This window comes from Lipotes vexillifer, unplaced genomic scaffold (assembly GCF_000442215.2).
Source record: "Lipotes vexillifer unplaced genomic scaffold, Lipotes_vexillifer_v1.1 scaffold1594, whole genome shotgun sequence".
NCBI classification, from domain to species: Eukaryota; Metazoa; Chordata; class Mammalia; order Artiodactyla; family Lipotidae; genus Lipotes; species Lipotes vexillifer.
The window spans coordinates 425,677-444,155 of record NW_006788783.1 but is presented as its reverse complement, the minus strand read 5'-3'; the positions used below and the strand labels follow the sequence as shown (position 1 = coordinate 444,155).

The window sequence follows — 18,479 nt, the reverse complement described above, 5'->3', positions numbered from 1 at the left end:
CTCATGACATTTGTTTTTGTATTTTGTCTTAGTGTTGAAATGTTAGCTTAGGTGGGAATTTGCCAGTTTAATAAAATTAGTCAGAACTGATGGTGGGGTTGATATACGGAAACTCATTAGGTAACTGCATCCCCAGAAAAGGCTAGAATGTGGCCCACTGTCAGAACCAGGCAGTGTAGTTGTCACATGGTCCACAGCCCTTGTTCCCAAGCTTATCAGCTCTAAATTGATGTAAAAACAAAGCGTTGAACACTAAGTATTGGCCACTGGAATGCCTTGCCTTGAGAATGTTAACAATGAGAGAGATTTTTTTTTTTTTGAATTTGGTTGTGCTGAGTCTCAGTTGCGGCATGCCTGTGGAATATAGTCCCCTGACCACGGATCGAACCCGGGCCCCCTGCATTGGGAGCACTGAGTCTTAACCACTGAGCCACCAGGGAAGTCGCTAGAGCGATTCTTGAGATTTTCAGTTTAGTAAGGAGAGTTCTCTAAATGGATTCATTTAGCAGGAAGGCAACAACAGACATGGGGAATGGCAGCTGGGTTTGTCTGAAGGGGCAAGACTTGGACATGTAAGAGAAATTAAGATCAAGACCAGAGAGCGGTATTTATTTAGTTCTTAGTGATTCACCATAAAGACAAGGAAAGCCCTTTTTTTTTTTCAACTGTATAGTGGAAAAGCTTCCAGGAGGACAGTTAAAAATAGCATGAAAGTGTTTGCTATATTTCACGCTGACCTTTTACTTTCACTAGGAGATATATAGTTTTGGCTTTAAGGGGGCAAGAGCAAATAGATGAAAAGGAACATTGTAAAACATCCAAGATTTCTGGCTGGCAGTCTCACACACAGTATGTTTTCACTTTAAGTCCTTGAGATCTCTCCGTGTGCAGTGTGGGGAGGAACGTGGACACGGAGTGTCAATGCCCTTGGGGGAAGGATGTTCTTACTAGAACTGGTAACCAAAAATGGATGTTTTAAGCCCAACTGCTAATTGTGGTGGTCAGTCTTTGGATATGCTTTCCATCCTTGATGGTGAGCTCCAGGGTTTGCTGTTTAATGGTCTCTGTGTCATGTCCTCTTTAAGAAAAGGACGTGCCCAACAAGCCCTTGCGGGTCCGAGTCCGCTCCTCCAACGACCAGCTGTCCGTGGCGTGGAAGGCGCCTCACCTGTCTGGAGCTAAGAGTCCACGCAGATCACGAGGCTTCCTTCTGGGCTACGGAGAAAGTGGCCGGAATATGAATTATGTTCCACTGGCGAGGGATGAGCGAACACACGAAATTAAAAAGCTAGGTGAGTTTCATGTTCATTGCTATTTGATGTTTTAATGATGCTGGCTGTCATTTCAAGATTTTGAAGGCTGTTCGTGACAGAACGTCGTATTTCAGTTGTAACGTTCATTTTCCAGGTATTACAGTTATTCAAAACCTCATTCTCTGTTCTATCCTCTGTCCATGCCTCCATTCTTTCCACCTTCTGTTAGTGGTGGGACAAGGCTGCCCAACAGCGGCTTCCTGACCCTGTTGCACTAGGTCATTTTTCTGGACATGAGGGGCCGGGGCTAATGCTTTTCCATCTCGGCTCTGCTCTCATCGTTTTGCTCTCTAAGCTGCATCTTAGATCCTGGGCTACTGGACCTTGCGTCCCATCGAGGTGAAATGTGGTGGCAACTGATGGAGGCTGCGGACCAAGCCTGCCCTCCTTCCTCTTTGCAAACCCTCATTGGGTGAAGGAAGCATCAAAGCACAGGCCGTGGAGGCTGTGACAGGGAGAGGTTATGTGCTTGGTTGCTTGGTTCCAGGCCTGATCTCTGCTGGCCTTGCTCCTTGATAGGCCTGGGCAGTGGACCCGGACCACACTCCCAGGGGCGCAGCAACGATCCCTCATGCCTGGCGCTTCCTTGGGGGTGGAGACACTGCAACACTCATGCAACACTTCTGCTTTTCTCCCTTCCCTCGTGCCCCCTTACCTACGTGATGAGTTTCGCAGGAGGCGCTGGCCAAGCGTGGCTCGGCCCCTCCCTATCGCCTCCTCTGGGGGAAGCCAGGCTGCAGAGTGCACATTCTGTTCTGCCCCTCTGTGCCCGAGTTGTGGAGGGCCCAGGGCTCCTGGGGCAGCAAGGTCTGTCTGACTCTGGGCTTTGGTGTTAGAACATACACCTGCCCCGTGTTCTCCAGCTTAGTTTGTACGAGCCATAGATATTGTGGCCTCCGCTGCTTATTCTTGTTCACTTTCTGATTAGATCAGTGCTCAGGCAAGGAAGAGGGTGTGATTTATTGGGCCTTCCCAAGACTCCAGTGGGAACGGGGGTCTCTTCACGACGCGGTCATCAGGCGTGGCTTGGCTCCCAGCCTACACAGTGAGGGGCTGGAGACTGACCTGGGCAGATTTGAGCTGGTGGAGACACCGAGCGGGAGGCCAGGCTGGACTCGCTCCCTGGAAGATTCTCGGAACTTACCTTCACTGCTCTGCTCACACGCCCACTGTTGGAAAAGTCTGTTGGGTGCTCATGGCACAGGGTCAGCCTGGCGTTCTGTGGGCTTTACGGGGTCTCCACGTGGTGGCACAGGCAGCGGTGAGCCAGGCATGGCATTGAAGCCTCAAAATAGACTCCAGACTTTTTTCAGCCCGAAGAGACTAGCTACCTGTCTGCTCCAAAGCCTCACGAAAACAAGAGGGATCGTGGGAGCGAATGGAGAAATCCGAGCTGTCCATGCTTCCTGAAGCCTGGCTTCAGTATTAGCAGTGAGACCCAGAGCTAGAGGCTCCACACCTGGAGCCACAGAATAATGTGGGGACTCTTCATTCATTCATTCGTTCATTCCTGGGCCTACCCCTTGCCTTGAGTGGTTGTACTGTGCAGGTTAAGTGGCTCTGTTTTGGTGACTCAGGCCAAATTCTACCCAGGATATCAGCAGATAAGCAGTCACTAGTTTTGCATTTCTGCTACTGTAGAGAGAGCATTTTGTAAGTGGAAAGTTTTCATTGTTCTGCATCTTTCATAGACACCACACATTAAAATGTCCTTTGGTGTCGACAAATTTTTCATCTGACTGGTTTTGTTAACTTTTTGTTTTCCCAGTAGTGAACCCCTGGCTCACCTGAGTGTAGCAGAAGGATTTTTTTTTTTTTGGCTTCCTGAACTTGAGCAAATGTTGGAACTGAGGTCAGTGGTGAGCCCTGATCCTGGCCTGAACCGACAGCTCAGGACTCTGGGGCTTCCAATACAACCTGCTAGCTTAGGAATTTTCACCAAATAAAAAGCGTTGGACTTGCCATTGTGAACACTCTAAGGGGTCACCTTGAGGAGGAGGTCTCACTGGACACTTGCTCCATCCTGGCCAGGAGGATGGAATGATGTGAATTCCTGTTGATGTCGGAGTGGCCTGCTATGTTAGGGGACGCCTGTCTCCTTATTTTATCCTGCATAGGACTTTAATTCCATTGATGACTGAGATGCCATTGAAAGTGTGGTACTGCAAGGAATGGCCAAATGTTAAGGAAACTTGGAGAAAAGTGGTGGGCCTGTGGTCCTGTCAGCAGAAACCCTGCCCTCGGAGTCATTCATTAAACATGTCCTCCTGGGCATCTTCCATGTCAGGCACCATGCTGGGTACCAGCTCCCTGGCGGTCCCTCACAAGGGCCGACGGTACCCAGAGTGCTTAGTGCTCACTGTTGTGAAAGCAGCTGGAGAGGGAAAAGCAGGCACCGGAGGCAGGAAGCTCTGGGCCTTTTGCGGGGGTAGGGAGGGCGCCAGTGTTGAATCCTGTGGTCAAAGGAGTCCCTGGGGGCATGGGAATACAGAGGGAGAGGAGGTAGCCAGCCCAGGTGAGGTGGGAGCCGGACAGTAACGAAGAATGAGCAGGTGTACATTTGGAGTCTTCAATGAACATTTCCACGGACCTTCAGAAGCAGTTTCTGCCACATTACGCCGAGGTTGGGAAGTGAGGGAACACGGTGGCTGTGACAGGGAGGGTTGGGGCTTGGGATCCTGTGGTCCCTGGGCTGGTGATGCTGCAGTCATTTTGGAAATTTTATTTCTACCCTTTATTCAATAATCAGGAGCACAGAAAGAAGTATGCTTTTATACCACTGTGTCTTTATTATATTTCTATGAAAAAGAGATGGACTGGTGCATACCCAGCTGTCAGGTGCTTTCTCAGGCCCGGGGTCAGTGCCCGGTGAGCCCTGGGCCCTGCCCCTTCCTCACCTGCATTAGTAAGAGCCTGGGGTTTGGAGCCACACAGAGCTGGGTGTGAGACCAGTCCTGCATTTAGGCCATGACCTTGGGGTCATTTCACCCCACTGAGCTGGTTCCTCATCTGTGAAAAGGAGACAATGAGAGTAGCTTCCTCGTGGGGCTTTGTTGGCACTAAACGAAGAATTGATGTGCAAAGCTTAACGCAGCACAGAGACTAGACCCAGTACGTGTGAAACCATTGTTACAGTTTACTGCAGTGTAGACTGTTCTTTCGAGATCATCTCGGGCCAAGCTGACTTGGAGAGCACAGCAAATCAAGAACCTGGGCATTCAGCAAATCCAAGAACTTTAAGAGATGCATCGCAGATATGTAAAAGAGTCAGTTGTGGGAAATTATTCTTTTCTTGGTGGTTCCTGATAAATGATAAGCCACTGCTTTTCACATTTAGTTATTTATACATGTTCCTGGATTATGAGGCTGAATGGCAGAGTTTTTTCTTTGTTGACATTTGGTGTACTTGCCAGTGGCAGCAAGAAATGAACAGACCTGAAAGGACTCCAATGTTGAGAAGCTTAGTTTGATGTTCTATGAATTCAAGTGTTACAAACTTGATTCTTGCCTTTTGTAAAACATATATTTCAAAATTCTCTGACAGAATAAGATGTGAGAGCCTCAGTCGAAATAATTTATTCATGTCACAGTGTGAGTTTCACCTGCCCTATGTGTGTGTGTATTCTCACACACACACACACACACACACACACACACACACACACGGAGGGAGCAGGTTGTCAAGTATTGCCCCTTCCCTTGAAATGTGATTAGACTACGGAAGTTTACTTTACATAAACAGGGCTCTCAGTGTGAGTGTTGGGTCTCCTTTTATGTTTAACTTGACATGCTGTTTGTAAAAATGACAGGTTTACTTTCCCACTGCCATATGGAAGTTTGCAATTCCTGCAGGCAGGACACCAGTGTTAGAAGTTTCCTTTAGGGTCTTAGTGCCGCCTTGTTAATGTGCTGATGATATAACTGTCCGCCTTAGAAGTATGTCAGGTTGCCTCGTTTTTATTCTTGAATTGATCAAGGCTGCTACAGGAAACTAGGTCGATAGAACCTGGAGTTGGGCATTAGCAACTTTAGATTTAGGGAAGATTATGAGTCCTTTTAGGGGTGTGACCTTGGGCAAATCAATCCATTTTTTTGGCTTTGTGTCCTTATTTGTAAACTCAGAAGGTCAAATTGGAAGCTAGCCAGGGTTTCACTGGGGTCTCAGACTCCATGATTCCATAGCACTTGAGAGTTGTAAGTTTTAGTTCATCATTGTAATTTGTTTCCAAATAAAGTTTTCAAGTTTCGGGGAAGTTGGACATTAGTGGGCCCAATGCACAATTTGGGGGGTGGGGTGGAGGTGAACTGACTGAAGGAACAAAATCCAGAAATAAAGGATGAATAGCTTATCTTCAGAGACCCCGTTCTGAGGGTTTTAGTTCGAAGGGCACAGCATCCCATCCGGGCTGCAAGCCTGGCACACTGGCTCTTCTTGTCTCTCTCCCTTCTTTTTTTTATTTTTTTTTTTATTTTTATTTTTTTTTCCTTGCGTTATGCGGGCCTCTCACTGTTGTGGCCTCTCCCATTTGCGGAGCACAGGATTTTTTTTTTTTTTTCCTTGCGTTATGCGGGCCTCTCACTGTTGTGGCCTCTCCCATTTGCGGAGCACAGGCTCCGGACGCGCAGGCTCAGTGGCCATGGCTCACGGGCCCAGCCGCTCCGCGGCATGTGGGATCTTCCCGAAACGGGGCACGAACCCGCGTCTCCTGCATCGGCAGGCGGACTCTCAAGCACTGCGCCACCAGGGAAGCCCTCCCTTCTTTTTGACGACAAATAAAAACAGAGTCATTCCCTCCTCTATATTTGGAGGTAAAAAAAATTTAGGGAACTGTGTGGGTAAATATTCCGTTCATTTCTTTTTTAAACATTGTTCATCTTTCTCTGATGCTAATGAGCTAGAAACCCATTTTTTCAGGAATTATAGGTAAAAATCCCTTCCACATTTCCTGACATAAATCGTGTTCTTTTTGAGTTTAGTTCCTACAGTTCTTGGTCTCACCTGTAGTTTTCCTGAATAAGTAGGAATGCCCAAGAGAGATGAGAAGGTAAGGGGAGAGGAACACAGACGAGCGGGGGTGTTGCTTTCCAGAAAACCAGCTGCAGAACCTCATCTCTTGCTTGTTGGTCCACAGCCTCCGAGTCAGTGTACGTGGTCTCACTGCAGTCCCTGAACTCCCGGGGGCAGAGTCAGCCCGTCTACAGGGCTGCCCTAACAAAGCGGAAGATTTCAGGTATGTCTCCAAGGACGCGTCTGGTCAAGCCATGGTCTAGGGCTTGTTTGTTTCTAAATGATGCTGGCTGAGCGACAATGCACATGGATTTTGTTGAGTATAAAAGGAAACAGCAGGGCAGACTTGGTCACATTTTGGAAGCATGTGTGTTTCTTTTCTACTCAGAGGCTGGAGTGTTCTTGTGATGAAATCTATTGCTGTGTATATTTGAACGGCTTCAGATCTGTCATGATAGGAGTGCCAAGCATTTATTCCATTTAACAGGCGCAGTCTGATCCATGCCTAAACTGCCCTTGGTGAGAGACTGGGAACAAAGGGAGAGAAAGACGAGTAGGTGTGGAGGGGGCAGCATGCAAGAGATGCACTCAAACTTTATTTCAGCTAAAATTGCCTAAAAATAGCATTGAGAAGAGTGAGAAAAATTGTAATAGAGTCTTGCTGGTAGCCTGATCATTGGTTACTTACTAAGGGATACTTTTTCCACATCCATTCAACAGATATTTTTTATATCAATCATATAGTAACAAATTAACTATACCTTTTCTGATTCATGTGCCTTAATTTAAAGAGGGAACCTACAGCGTAATGATTTTCATGAATTCACAATTTATTTGAATTATATAATATAGCATATATCTATATATTATACTTTTATACTGATAATTTTTATAATGGTACGTTGTATAAGAAAAATCCCACATGTATGTTGTTTCACTTTTTAAATTCTTTAATTGCTGCTCTAGAAGAAGTCACTTTTCTAACAGGCTCCATATTTCCACCTTCCCCTACTTGTAGTGAAAGCCACATCCTTTTGAAACATGATCCCTGAAAGATGAAAAGAAAAACACAAAACAAACAAAAAACCCCCAAAATTCCAAGAGACTAAAAGCAAAACTGAAGACATCTTGTGAGTCTCGGTGTTACAGACTGAACAAAACCTATAAACTTCGTGACTTTACTGTATTCCACTGGAAACTGGCAAACTGAATTCTCTTTTCTGTCTGAATATTACTTTTAATCTGCCTTGGAATCACAGGTTCTAAATTGTGAGGACCTTGGACTCAATGTGACTTGTGTGCAATCGTTGAGCTAGAATTTTTATTTCATGCCATGATTGCCCAGGAAATGCTCTGAATTGACCCTTTCTTCCCCTGAACTTTTGCCTCCTGTAAAAACTGCATTATTTCCCAGAAACTCACAGTGTATACTGAGAAAACGCTGAGTGATTTGGAGTATCTCTGACCAAGGGCAAAGCACCTCCTTTTGTGCTACTGTTCTTATGTCGATTGGGTTAGGTAGCTTAGAATGTGTTTACGAGAAGGAAGAGTGGGGATTTTTGGTTTTCTGCACTGACCAGTCAAATAATTGCTTGACTTTCTATTCATTTCATTTTATCTACCTCAAGCATAAGCAATTAAAAAAATAAACTCTGGGGACCAGAGGGACTCAGGGCAGAGCCTACTGTTGGGGACAGCCTTTCCATGTGCACAACTGTCATTGCAGAAGAGGATGAACTGGATGTACCTGAAGACATCAATGTCCGGGTAATATCGTCCCAATCTGTGCTGGTAGCCTGGGTGGATCCTGTTTTGGAAAAACAGAAGAAAGTTGTTACATCAAGGTACCTTTCCTTCTTTCTTTGTCTTTATTTTCTATATGAGAGACATGGTTTTTCCGGCCCTGAAGAGACGCGTATTTATTTGAACGATTGTATTTTTGGACATATGTGAACACTGACCTCTTTTGTAGCTGACGGGTAGACTGTTGTATGACATTCTAGCTAATCTTGAGTGTGGTACACGTTGCCCACAGATCAGATTTGTGTAAGACACACAGTAGGACCTCACCTCTCATCTGTTCAAAGTCTTAACTTGTGTTTGGAATTTTCCTAGATTCTGTTTCTTTCTTTGCCCCCAGTTGTGTTTTGCTTTGTCTCATGAATGTTCTGTTCACGCACAGGGGACGTGGGTCCATCTTGGGAAGAGTCTTACCATCTTCCTGTTATCTGGGAAGAGTGGCAGCAGGAAGGGTCCTATGTAGAGTGGTGGACGTTCGCCTGATGCCTTGCACACAGTGGTTCTTCTTTAGACACTGCACTGCTTCCTGTCCAGCTCCTCTGCGTGTAACAAAGTGCACGTATTTTGTCCTAAGCCATGATCTTATGCTATTCTGGTTTTTACATTCATTTGCAATAGCGATGGAGGAAAAACCATAAGGTTAAAATAATTTTTGTGCTAAAAAGGCCACTGGTGAATGCCATTTCTAGTTAGTGGTAGATTAATGGAGTCACAAAAATTTTTTGTGTTAAATGACTAAGTAGTGTACATAGCCAAGAGAAAGCCAAAGATTTGGTGGTCTAGTCACTATGTATTAATTTTTGAACCTATCTGCAACCAGGAAAAGTGATTATACTTTAGAAGATGAGTGGAATATAATGCTGTGTGTGTGTGTTGTGTGTGTGTGTGTATTATAGAGAGAGATATTATACATTATATATATATTAGATATCTTATTTGTACTAGATAGAGCTTCTGTTACTGTCTGCTAGTAAAAAAAGACATCTGCTTCTTGTCAAAGACCTCAGAAAATGCATAGTGATCTCTCCCAAGCCATAGGGCCTCCCCCGACATGAAGTGTTCCTGATTACCACTGGACTTTGATTTCCAACATCTTGATGAAAACAAGAGGGCTTGCGTTTTCTTAGCAGAACTTTTATTACGAATTGGTGTGCTGTGTCTGCAACTGAAGTCTTATCCTAACTAATTAAATATCATAATGAATAGCACACTTCTAATGCATCAAATGCTTTCTACTGTAAAGTGGCCACAAAGAAAACTTCTTAGAAAAGCAGTCCAGTAAATGGCATTTGCAACTCTTAAATGTCAAGTGTTGAGGATGCCTTAGGTTGGGGCTTGCCCAGTATGACCATGTTGGGTCGCAGCCTACTTCTCTGCCTGATAATCACACAGCAGAGTTCCTTTCATAAGCGCCTCTCTCCTGCTCTGTTACACATTTTTGTTCCATCTCATGGTAATAAGTCTACTCAAAACCACATGGTGCCTTTCCTTATAGAAAACATGCCTGCTTTGGCATGAAATGAGTCTTCTTGTCTTTCTTTTCTGGAGAGCCAAGGTACTTCGGGCCAGTTCTGGTTCTTAAAATTGCCTCTTCCACACAATGTACACACACACACACACACACACACACACACACACACACACACACACACACACACACACACACACACCCCTAATAAGGCCCTTGCCTCAGAAAAACAGTCTCCCTTCTATCCCTTCCTTTTAATCGCTGCTTGACCTTTTGAGCAATAAGACATTTTGGTGTTGAAAAGACAGTAAGGTCCGTCTCTTCTGGGCTATTTTAGACACATCTCCCTGGAACTTAAGTAGATCCTTTGAGCCAATAACAAAGTCAAAAGTTTAGAATTTTCTCCTCTTTGATTTCTCTACTTACCTCCAAAAGTCATCACTTGTGGGGAAGGGCAACCGTCAAGGAATCCAGTGTTCAGGTGCAGAGAATTGGTCAGAGGGGTGTGCTGCTGCCTTGCATTTTCTTACAGGCAGTACACTGTGCGCTACCGAGAAAAGGGGGAGTCCGCCAGGTGGGATTACAAGCAGGTCTCCAACAGAAGAGTGCTGATAGAGAACCTGATTCCAGACACCATGTATGAATTTGCAGTCCGCATCTCACAGGGTGAACGAGACGGCAAATGGAGTACATCTGTCTTCCAGAGAACACCAGAATCTGGTCTGTATTCAAAATGGCGTTTGGACTTTCAACTTGGGAATTACCACTAAGAGAAGATTTAAAGACAGTTTAAGAAGCCAGTAGTGATAAAGGCCAGCAGTGGCATTTTTCAAAGTAACATTAACCCTAAATTTTGGAAGCGTTTCTATGTATGAACACAAAGAAGTTTCCTTGGGTCCATGTTGTATCCTTCACTGGCTATTTTCATGAGCATGTTATTCTGACATATGGAGCACATTAAAACCACGTGGAGCCTCCATAAATCCCCACTGTATGTGTGAATGCCTCTGGACAACACATGGCTCTAGAATAGAGGAGAGACTCTTCTTTTTTAAGGCTGAGGTCATGTTTGATTTTGGGGGAGAAATTTGTTCTATATTTAAGACTACAATTATTTTCTTTTAAACTGTGTCTTTAGAAACCTTATTCAAAAGAAGTTGAAACTGGATTTTCATCTTCTTTGTATATTTCAATATTCAGCAATGAGGGAAATTCTGAATTCCTAAAAGCATTTCCCTATGTATGTCTAACCTTACTATATGAGTTGGTAAAACTGATATAAATCACGCAAAGAGCAAGTTGAGAATTTTCTCTCGTGTATAATAAAAATTAACACAGTAGCTCTGCAATAAAAAATGTGTATGTAGGGACCACATGTCATTTACTTTTAGAATACCCATAGGGGCACTTTTAAACCTTGGATCCTTGTCCTTTCGTAGCTCCTACCACAGCTCCTGAAAATTTAACTGTCTGGCCAGTCAATGGCAAACCTACAGCTGTCACGGTAGCTTGGGATGCACTGCCTGAGACCGAGGGGAAAGTGAAAGGTAGGAACCTCATTACTTAAAGTATAACAAGCATGTGGGAGTGAAATACCCCAAAGAGCGCTGTGTACACTGACTCTGATAAAAACTGGTTCTAATCGCAGGCTTGGTGACTGCGCAAGCAACAGGGAAGCAACGTACCTATATGGGGTGCTAACGCAATGGACAAGGATATTTCATGAGGGGTTTTCATTGTCAGTAAGACCCAGGTCATCATGAAGATGACTTTTCATCTTGCCTCTATGCAGGGATTTTGATGCTATTATCAAGAGGGCTGTTTTTAATTATACGGATGTGACATCACAACCTTTAACCAAACAAAAGGACACCCTGTTTTTCACGCTGTGGGCCTTTTCATGGTGCCAGTAAGATCATGGCAGGGAGGAGTGAGCAGAAATCCCATGGGACCATAAATGTCCTGAACGGGACTATAAATATTTAATGGGCTTGAAAATCAAGTAATAAAATAAAATGTTAAATAGACTTTTTCCCTGTTTGTCAGCATTGTGAACAATTGATTTTGGTGTGGGGGGCTGGTTGAGGAAAATATGACCTTAAAACAGAAAAAAATACTGTAGATTTAAAAAAATGAAAATAGCATAGAATATCCACAACTAGTTAAATTTTAAAATGGTCTTTTGAGAACATTAAATAAAAGCGCAGATAATTTCTTTTTAATGTAAAAACACTCAAGAACCTTTTGGAAGTCTATCTGGAGACACTTAAAAGGGTGGTGTTGAGGGTTCCCCTGACATCACCTATACAAGCGTACTCTAAGGCTACTTTTTATTGTTGCTTGATTTTTGGAAGAAAACTATAATATGGAAAGTTTGTGTAAGCTTAAGAAAATTCAGAAAATTATCACTGATCTTCTTTGAGAATTTCTTAATTGAAGAAATTGGGTGGTTCTGTTTTATAGTCAACTGTAAGTTATCTTTTCTGACCTGTAAGGATATCTTTTCACTGAACGGTAGAAATTACGGAAGGTAGAGGTAGGATAGTATTTTCTAAACTTAATGCTTTCTCACTTCCCACGTCTTTAAAGAATATATTGTACTATTCTTGTTCATTTTTTCAGTGGAATAAATCAGAAACAAATGAAGAGAAAAAATAGTTAGGATACCCCCTTTTAATCGTTCTTTTTATGACAGTTTGAACATTGGCTTCTGTATCATTATTGTGATGCTGAAAAGACTTCTGAAACTTGAATAAAGACATGTTTTAGCTGACTACTTTTTTTATAAAAAAAAGTTATGAAGTTATTTTTAAAAAGTTAGTTATTGCTCCTTTGGTGACCTTATTACCATGCCACTTATTTTTTTCCCCTGTCCCACACCTTAGTTTATATTTATAGCTCTTTGGCAAAAGAAGCTCCCTGGTAGTCAATTAAATATTGCCAGAAGTAATAAATAGCTACTGAGTTTTTATGTCCAAAAGAACTCATGTACCTCACTAACCTAAAGGTGTAGTGGTGGAATTGTAAATTCATAATTATCCTGGGGCATTTTTTTATGCCTGAGAAATAGAAAGCATAATAAAAGAATATACTTTGACATGGTTAAATTTTTTCCAGATGAATTGAATCCACAAAAAAAAATCAGAATTACAAAATGTTGCAGACAGTGGGTTCTTTTAATTCTTACTTTTGACCACCACAAATGACTAGTTTGCTCATTTTCAATGAGAAAAGAATGCTGTTTTTTTTTGTTTTTCAGACAAATGTACTTTTTAAAGATTAGAGCTTAGGGGAAAGGAAAGATCATCCATGCTCCCCTAGGAAGTATGATAATTGCTTGGTCATTCTGTAATTTAAATTATTTTTCTTGGTTAGCTCCTACTCATGTTAATTTGATAAGTTTTGTAAATCTTGAGTTCATTGGCAGGAAAATAGGCATGACAGTTTTTAGTTGAGGGTGAAAATTATGCTTTAAAATGTGGCTTCCTTATGTTGCAGTTCCATATAAGCATAGAGATATATTAGTCCCTTGGACTGAATTTGCTATGATTTTCAAAGGCCCAGGGCATTATATATTTATAGATATAGCCAATTAAGGATGGAGACATTAAACATCACATAAATCCATGACTCAGCAACTTTTCCTCACAGTTTTAAATACTGTGAAAAATCTTTATCCGAATATATTAAGAACTTTCATAATTCCTACAAAAGTGAAATTATATTCCAAATATGGAATTTATCTGGCTTAATGCACAAATGCAGATAGCCCAGATTAATAAAATGGAACTCTTAAAGGTGTCAGCAGCTATTCAGAATCAGTTCCTAGGAACTGTCATTGTTTTTCCTGTGGTTTCTTGTCTTCTGCATACAGTCTGTCATAGTAAATTAGTAAATAAACACAATGAAGAAAAAAACCCAAACACAAGCGTAAATATTTTTGGTAAATGTATGAAGACTGGCCTCCTGGTGTCCCTATATTTAGTTTGCTGTAAATGGAAAGTTGCCAGCTGACTGACTCCGTAGGCCTATCTGGTAGCCCGAATGAATTGTCACTTCACCTTCTACTGTGTCTTTATGCTCCAGCTACTGACTTGGCGTGCATCGCTAGAGAATTAATTTTAGTAATGCACGTTCTAATTCATCCTGCCCATACAGTCTGTCTACTGGACACAGGACTGTTTTCAGTTTCCTCCTTCCAACCGTCTGCCAAATCATTTCAGAATACATTCTTTCATACGCCCCGGCTCTCAAACCATTTGGAGCAAAGTCCCTCACCTATCCTGGAGAGAGTACTTCTGCCCTAGTGGATGGTCTGCAGCCTGGGGAACGCTATCTTTTCAAAATCCGGGCCGCAAACAGGAGAGGATTGGGGCCTCATTCCAAAGCCTTCATTGTCGCTCTGCCAGCAAGTAAGTAAGCATTGTGTATTTGTGGCTCTCTTTTTCTCTCTCTTCATTACTGCTAATTGCGGTGTGTTACTTTGAATCATGCTCTTGGGTTTAGAACTGCTCTGTTGATGAATTTTGGGGTTAAGGTACCATATTGATGTCTATAATATTTTTGTGGTCCCTTTAGAAATTGGTCTCCCCAAACGCTAAAATGTTATTGATGGCTAACAGCATTAATTACTATTATAATAGTAATTATGAATTATGTAGTAATTATGTGACTAATATATTCATTATGTGATTCATCTTATATCATTGTGTAATTTGGGGTTTATGATGACAGGGAAAGAACATTTTTAGAGGCAGAATGTGACATTTTTAGTTCATTTTAATGAATAAACAGCACATAAAAGTTTTATAGTTTGTATGCCGTTATTTTGGGGTGCAGCCTTACTCAGAAGAATTTCAGTTACCTTGTTTATCTGCTCAGTATCAAACCCCAGCAGGTTAACAAAAACCAAAATTGGAGTGGGGTGTTTCTGGACTGTGTTTTCTTTCCTGCTTGTCTACATTTACACCAGATATTGGGAGCTTTCTCCTTCATTATATGCTGTGAGGATCCACAGTATACTGCAATATTACACGGTTCTATCATTTAAAAAACCTGAAATAGATGAAGTTTGCTCTCTCTGGATCCCCCATTGCTATATAAGTCCTTCCCCCCTTACAGCATCCCTTCCCACATTCCATCCTGCTCTCAATAAAGGGTACATTATAGGGTACACATAATATAATGTTTTGCCTACCCCAGGGGTCTTTTTATACTAGGCTTTATTGTGGGATTACAAATGTATCCATTATAAAAGGGATTTTAAGCAAGAAAACAGCAAGTAAGGACATGTTATGTGGAATAGGGGACTCTTTGTAATGCCTCAAAAATTACAAATTTGTAGCTCGCCCCAGTCATTTGCAAATTATACACAACACATCTCCGTATAGCTTTCAGTATAGATCATTCAACATTTAGTGCCAGGCTTGTGTGTATTTCTTGCCTACATTGTAAAGAATGGCTATAATGCACTTGTAATACCTTGACAGTTATATTAAGAAAGTCCTATATAAGATTTTGTGCTTACAAAATCAATGAATTACTTCCAAGTACTCACTTCAGTTACTTCCAAGTACTCATCACAAGCCTGAAAAGCCCGGCTTCAAATAAGACGTGGCATACATAGCCCGATTCAATTTATAGAAACCCAATACACGTATTTTCTAGGACTATATTACTTAAAGCAAAATAGAACTTTAAAAGAGATTGCTATAACTGGGAAAGTAAGTGTCATGTCTAAAGGAGAAGTTATCAATTATTATTACTAATTTTAAACACCTCCATACTGCCATCTTACTCATTTTCCGTTGCATATCTTTCATATTTCTTCTTTGACATCAAATTCTTTAAAATCTATTACAGCCCCTACCAGTGAGTCCGATGTTCAGCAGAAAGCAGACACGGAAGATCCTCACAAGCCTGAAAAGCCCGAGCCGTCCTCATCTTCGCCCAAAGCTCCAGCTTCCTCAAAACACACTCGTTTGCCTGTTTCTCCCCAAGGGAGAAACGTCAAGAACCTGCTTCTTGACTTGAAGAACAAAATATTGGCTAATGGTGGGCTGCCCAGAAAACCCCAGCTTCCCCCTCGGAAGAGTGAAGGGGTGGATCTTCAGTCGACAGAAATCACCGAGGAGGAAGTGCTGGATTCCCGAGGGCACCCGCCAACCTCGCCCTCGGAGACCCAAGGCCAGAAGCCCCAGCAGAGGCCACCAAGTAGACCTGTCCACCCAGTCCTCCCTGCGGGGCGGGCTTCCGGGAGAGCCCGAACGCCGGGGCTGCCCTGGAAGGACGGCGCGGACAAGCATGGCTCCTCGCCCGCCTCTCACCCTCGCCCAGGGGCGCCCCCCTCCGCCTCTTCGGTCCCAGCCACACCCCCCGACGGCCCCGCTCACCGCCCTTCCAGCTCTGATGACAATGACTCCGTGGACCAAGAGGAGGAAGGGCCAGCCGCAGGCTCCCCGCAGCCGCCTCCGCGGAGCGCAGCGCACGCCCGGTCCGCCCTGGCGCCCGGTCGGCACCCAGCCTGGGGCGCCCTGCGCGACGGCGGCTCCGCGAACCACGGCGCCAAACCAGCCTTGCCCGCTCGGAGGGTGCCCCACTCTGACGATGGGGAGGAAAATTCCAGGGCTTCAGCCCCACCCGCGAGACTGTCTCCATCCCACGGGGGGCCATCTCGGCTGCTGCCCACCCAACCACAGCCCAGGCCCCCGCTCTCCAGGGGCTGGAAGGATGGTCACGCTGCCCCAGCCGCCAAGTCCACCGCGCCGTTACGGGCTACCCAACCCTCCTCGGTCTCCTCTCGTCTCTCCTCAAGGACACAGGCCTCTGAAGGCGCAGATGACTCGGACGGCGCCGGTGACAATGATGCTGAAGAGAAAGGGAAGCAGGCTGAAGCCGCGGCCCCGACACTTCGGTCCTGGGCGCCTGTCTCTGGACACTTCAGTGCGCTCAGGAACAGGCCCTTCGCTGCCCCCGGCAGATATCCGCACAGGCTTGGCGGCGGCCGAGGACCCCGGTTACGGCCCTCCAGCTCCCCGCCGTCCACCGTGGCCCCCCGGGTTCACTCGAGGGTGAATTCTCCCCCAGCTTCTGACCACAGGCGAGGCTTGGGCGGCCATGAGGACAGCGAAGAAGAGGCAGGGGACGAACAGCCGCCCCCGGCCACCCACGCATCTTTCTCCGGGCAGCCTGCCTCCCGGGGCGCGGGCCACCTGAGAAGAGGCCCTCAGAGAGCGGCGAGCCCGCAGCCGAAGGAGCCCCTCGAAGAGAGCCCCAAATCCGCGGGGACCTGGGCAGGGGCGCATCCTCAGGCCAAATCTCCGCCCTCTAAGGCGCAGGATGTTCAACAGAGCACCGACGCGGGCGTGGAGGGCGGCTCTCCCCAAAGGCAGCTGTCTCCTGCGCCTCGCTCGCAGCACCACCGCGGGACCCGCGTGCCCCGAAGGATGGGTGCCGGGTCCGCCGCTCCGGAAAAGCAGCCTTCATCGGCCGTCTCGGCGTCCCAGCAGCAGCCCCGCGGCCCGCAGAGCAAGGAAGAGGGGCGTCTGCCTTCCAAACCCCAGGCCGGGCGTCCCCACCCCACGGCGCAGGAAAGCGCCTCCTTCTCAGGCCCTTACTCGTCCAGAGGCAGGCAGTCCTCCCTCACGGCGAGCTCCCAGGGGGCGCTCCCCACGTCTCCCCAGAATCAGAGCGAGGATTCCGATGACAGCACAGAAGCGGAGACAAGGGGCATCCGGGCGCCCGCATACTCGGCGGCTGCCAAGGCCGCCACCCCGTCCCTTCCCAAGCACCGCCGGGTGGAGGCTCGGGCAAGAAGCGCCGGCGACAGTCACCTCCGCAGACCCTTAGGCAGGCCCGGCAGCCTCCACCCCCAAGCCCGCCCCCGGGCCCCCGGCACAGCAGGTCCCCGGGCGGTGCGGAAGAAGTTCGGTGCGCCCCGGGCCACGCCGTCCAAGAGGGAGCCCCTGCCGCCAAAGTCGCAGCAGTCGGTCTCGGCCGAGGAGGAAGATGAAGACGTGATGTTCTTTAACGGAGGAAAGGACAAGGGCCCACTGTCTTCCTCTGTTCCAGAGTGGCCCTCCTCCTTCATCCCCAGGGGCGTCAAGCGAGTGGATGGGAACATCGCTCAGGGGGAGACAGAGCCTGCTACCGTGCTTGCGTCTCCCAGAGTGAGCTCCCCGCAGGACAAGAACGCCACCCCGGTGAAGCGTCCTCTTCCTCCACCTCCGGGCAGCTCCCCGAGAGCCACGCACCTCCCGCCCAGACACCCGCCTCGCAGCCCTGCCACCCCGAGTCCCACGGAGGCCCCCCACTCCCCGCCGCGGTTCACCACGCGCGCCCCTGCCATCTACTCGTCCACCACTCCTATGCTCTCCTTGCGCCAGCGCATGATGAACTCAAGATTCCGGAACCCTTTCTCACGCCCACCTGTGAGACCCCCTTCCAGACAAGGTAATTTGTTTTTAACTTAACGTTTTCTCTACGGTTCTCAGCAGTGTTCGTAGAAATTCCTGAGAGCCTTTTATTTTATCGAGCACCTGCTCTGTCCAAGCATTGTGTTAGGAGCTTTGCAGATGTAACATGAGCGCATCCTCGTAACCATCGCCTGAGTTTGCATTGCTTATCCTGGTCTTCAGATGAGGAAACCAGTGCTTAGGGGTCTGAGTGGTTTGCTGGAGGCCAGACAGCTGTGAAGTGGCCGAGCTGCGATTCCATTCCCAGACACTAACTCCACAGCTCTCGGCCATTCCGCTGTCCCATACTGCTTCTTTTGAGTTCCTTAACATATGCTCTAAATCTGAAAATATGTCGTAGCCATGAGGCCAAACTCAGGTTCCTGCGTTTTACGTTATTTATTTCTTTTTTTTCTTTTCTTTTTTTTTTTTTTTTT

General features: G+C 45.8%; 1 protein-coding gene across 1 annotated transcript in view; it reads left to right on the top strand.

The window, feature by feature from the left end:
- Nucleotides 1-18,479, top strand: part of FNDC1 (fibronectin type III domain containing 1) — a 72,053-nt gene that overhangs the window by 17,596 nt on the left and 35,978 nt on the right. Inside the window, exons 4-10 of the mRNA XM_007461766.1 lie at nt 1,086-1,292; nt 6,446-6,544; nt 8,048-8,165; nt 10,122-10,309; nt 11,029-11,136; nt 13,813-14,005; nt 15,462-18,040. Of these exons, the coding sequence (XP_007461828.1) occupies nt 1,086-1,292; nt 6,446-6,544; nt 8,048-8,165; nt 10,122-10,309; nt 11,029-11,136; nt 13,813-14,005; nt 15,462-18,040 (3,492 nt within the window). The remainder of the gene's footprint in view (nt 1-1,085; nt 1,293-6,445; nt 6,545-8,047; nt 8,166-10,121; nt 10,310-11,028; nt 11,137-13,812; nt 14,006-15,461; nt 18,041-18,479) is intronic.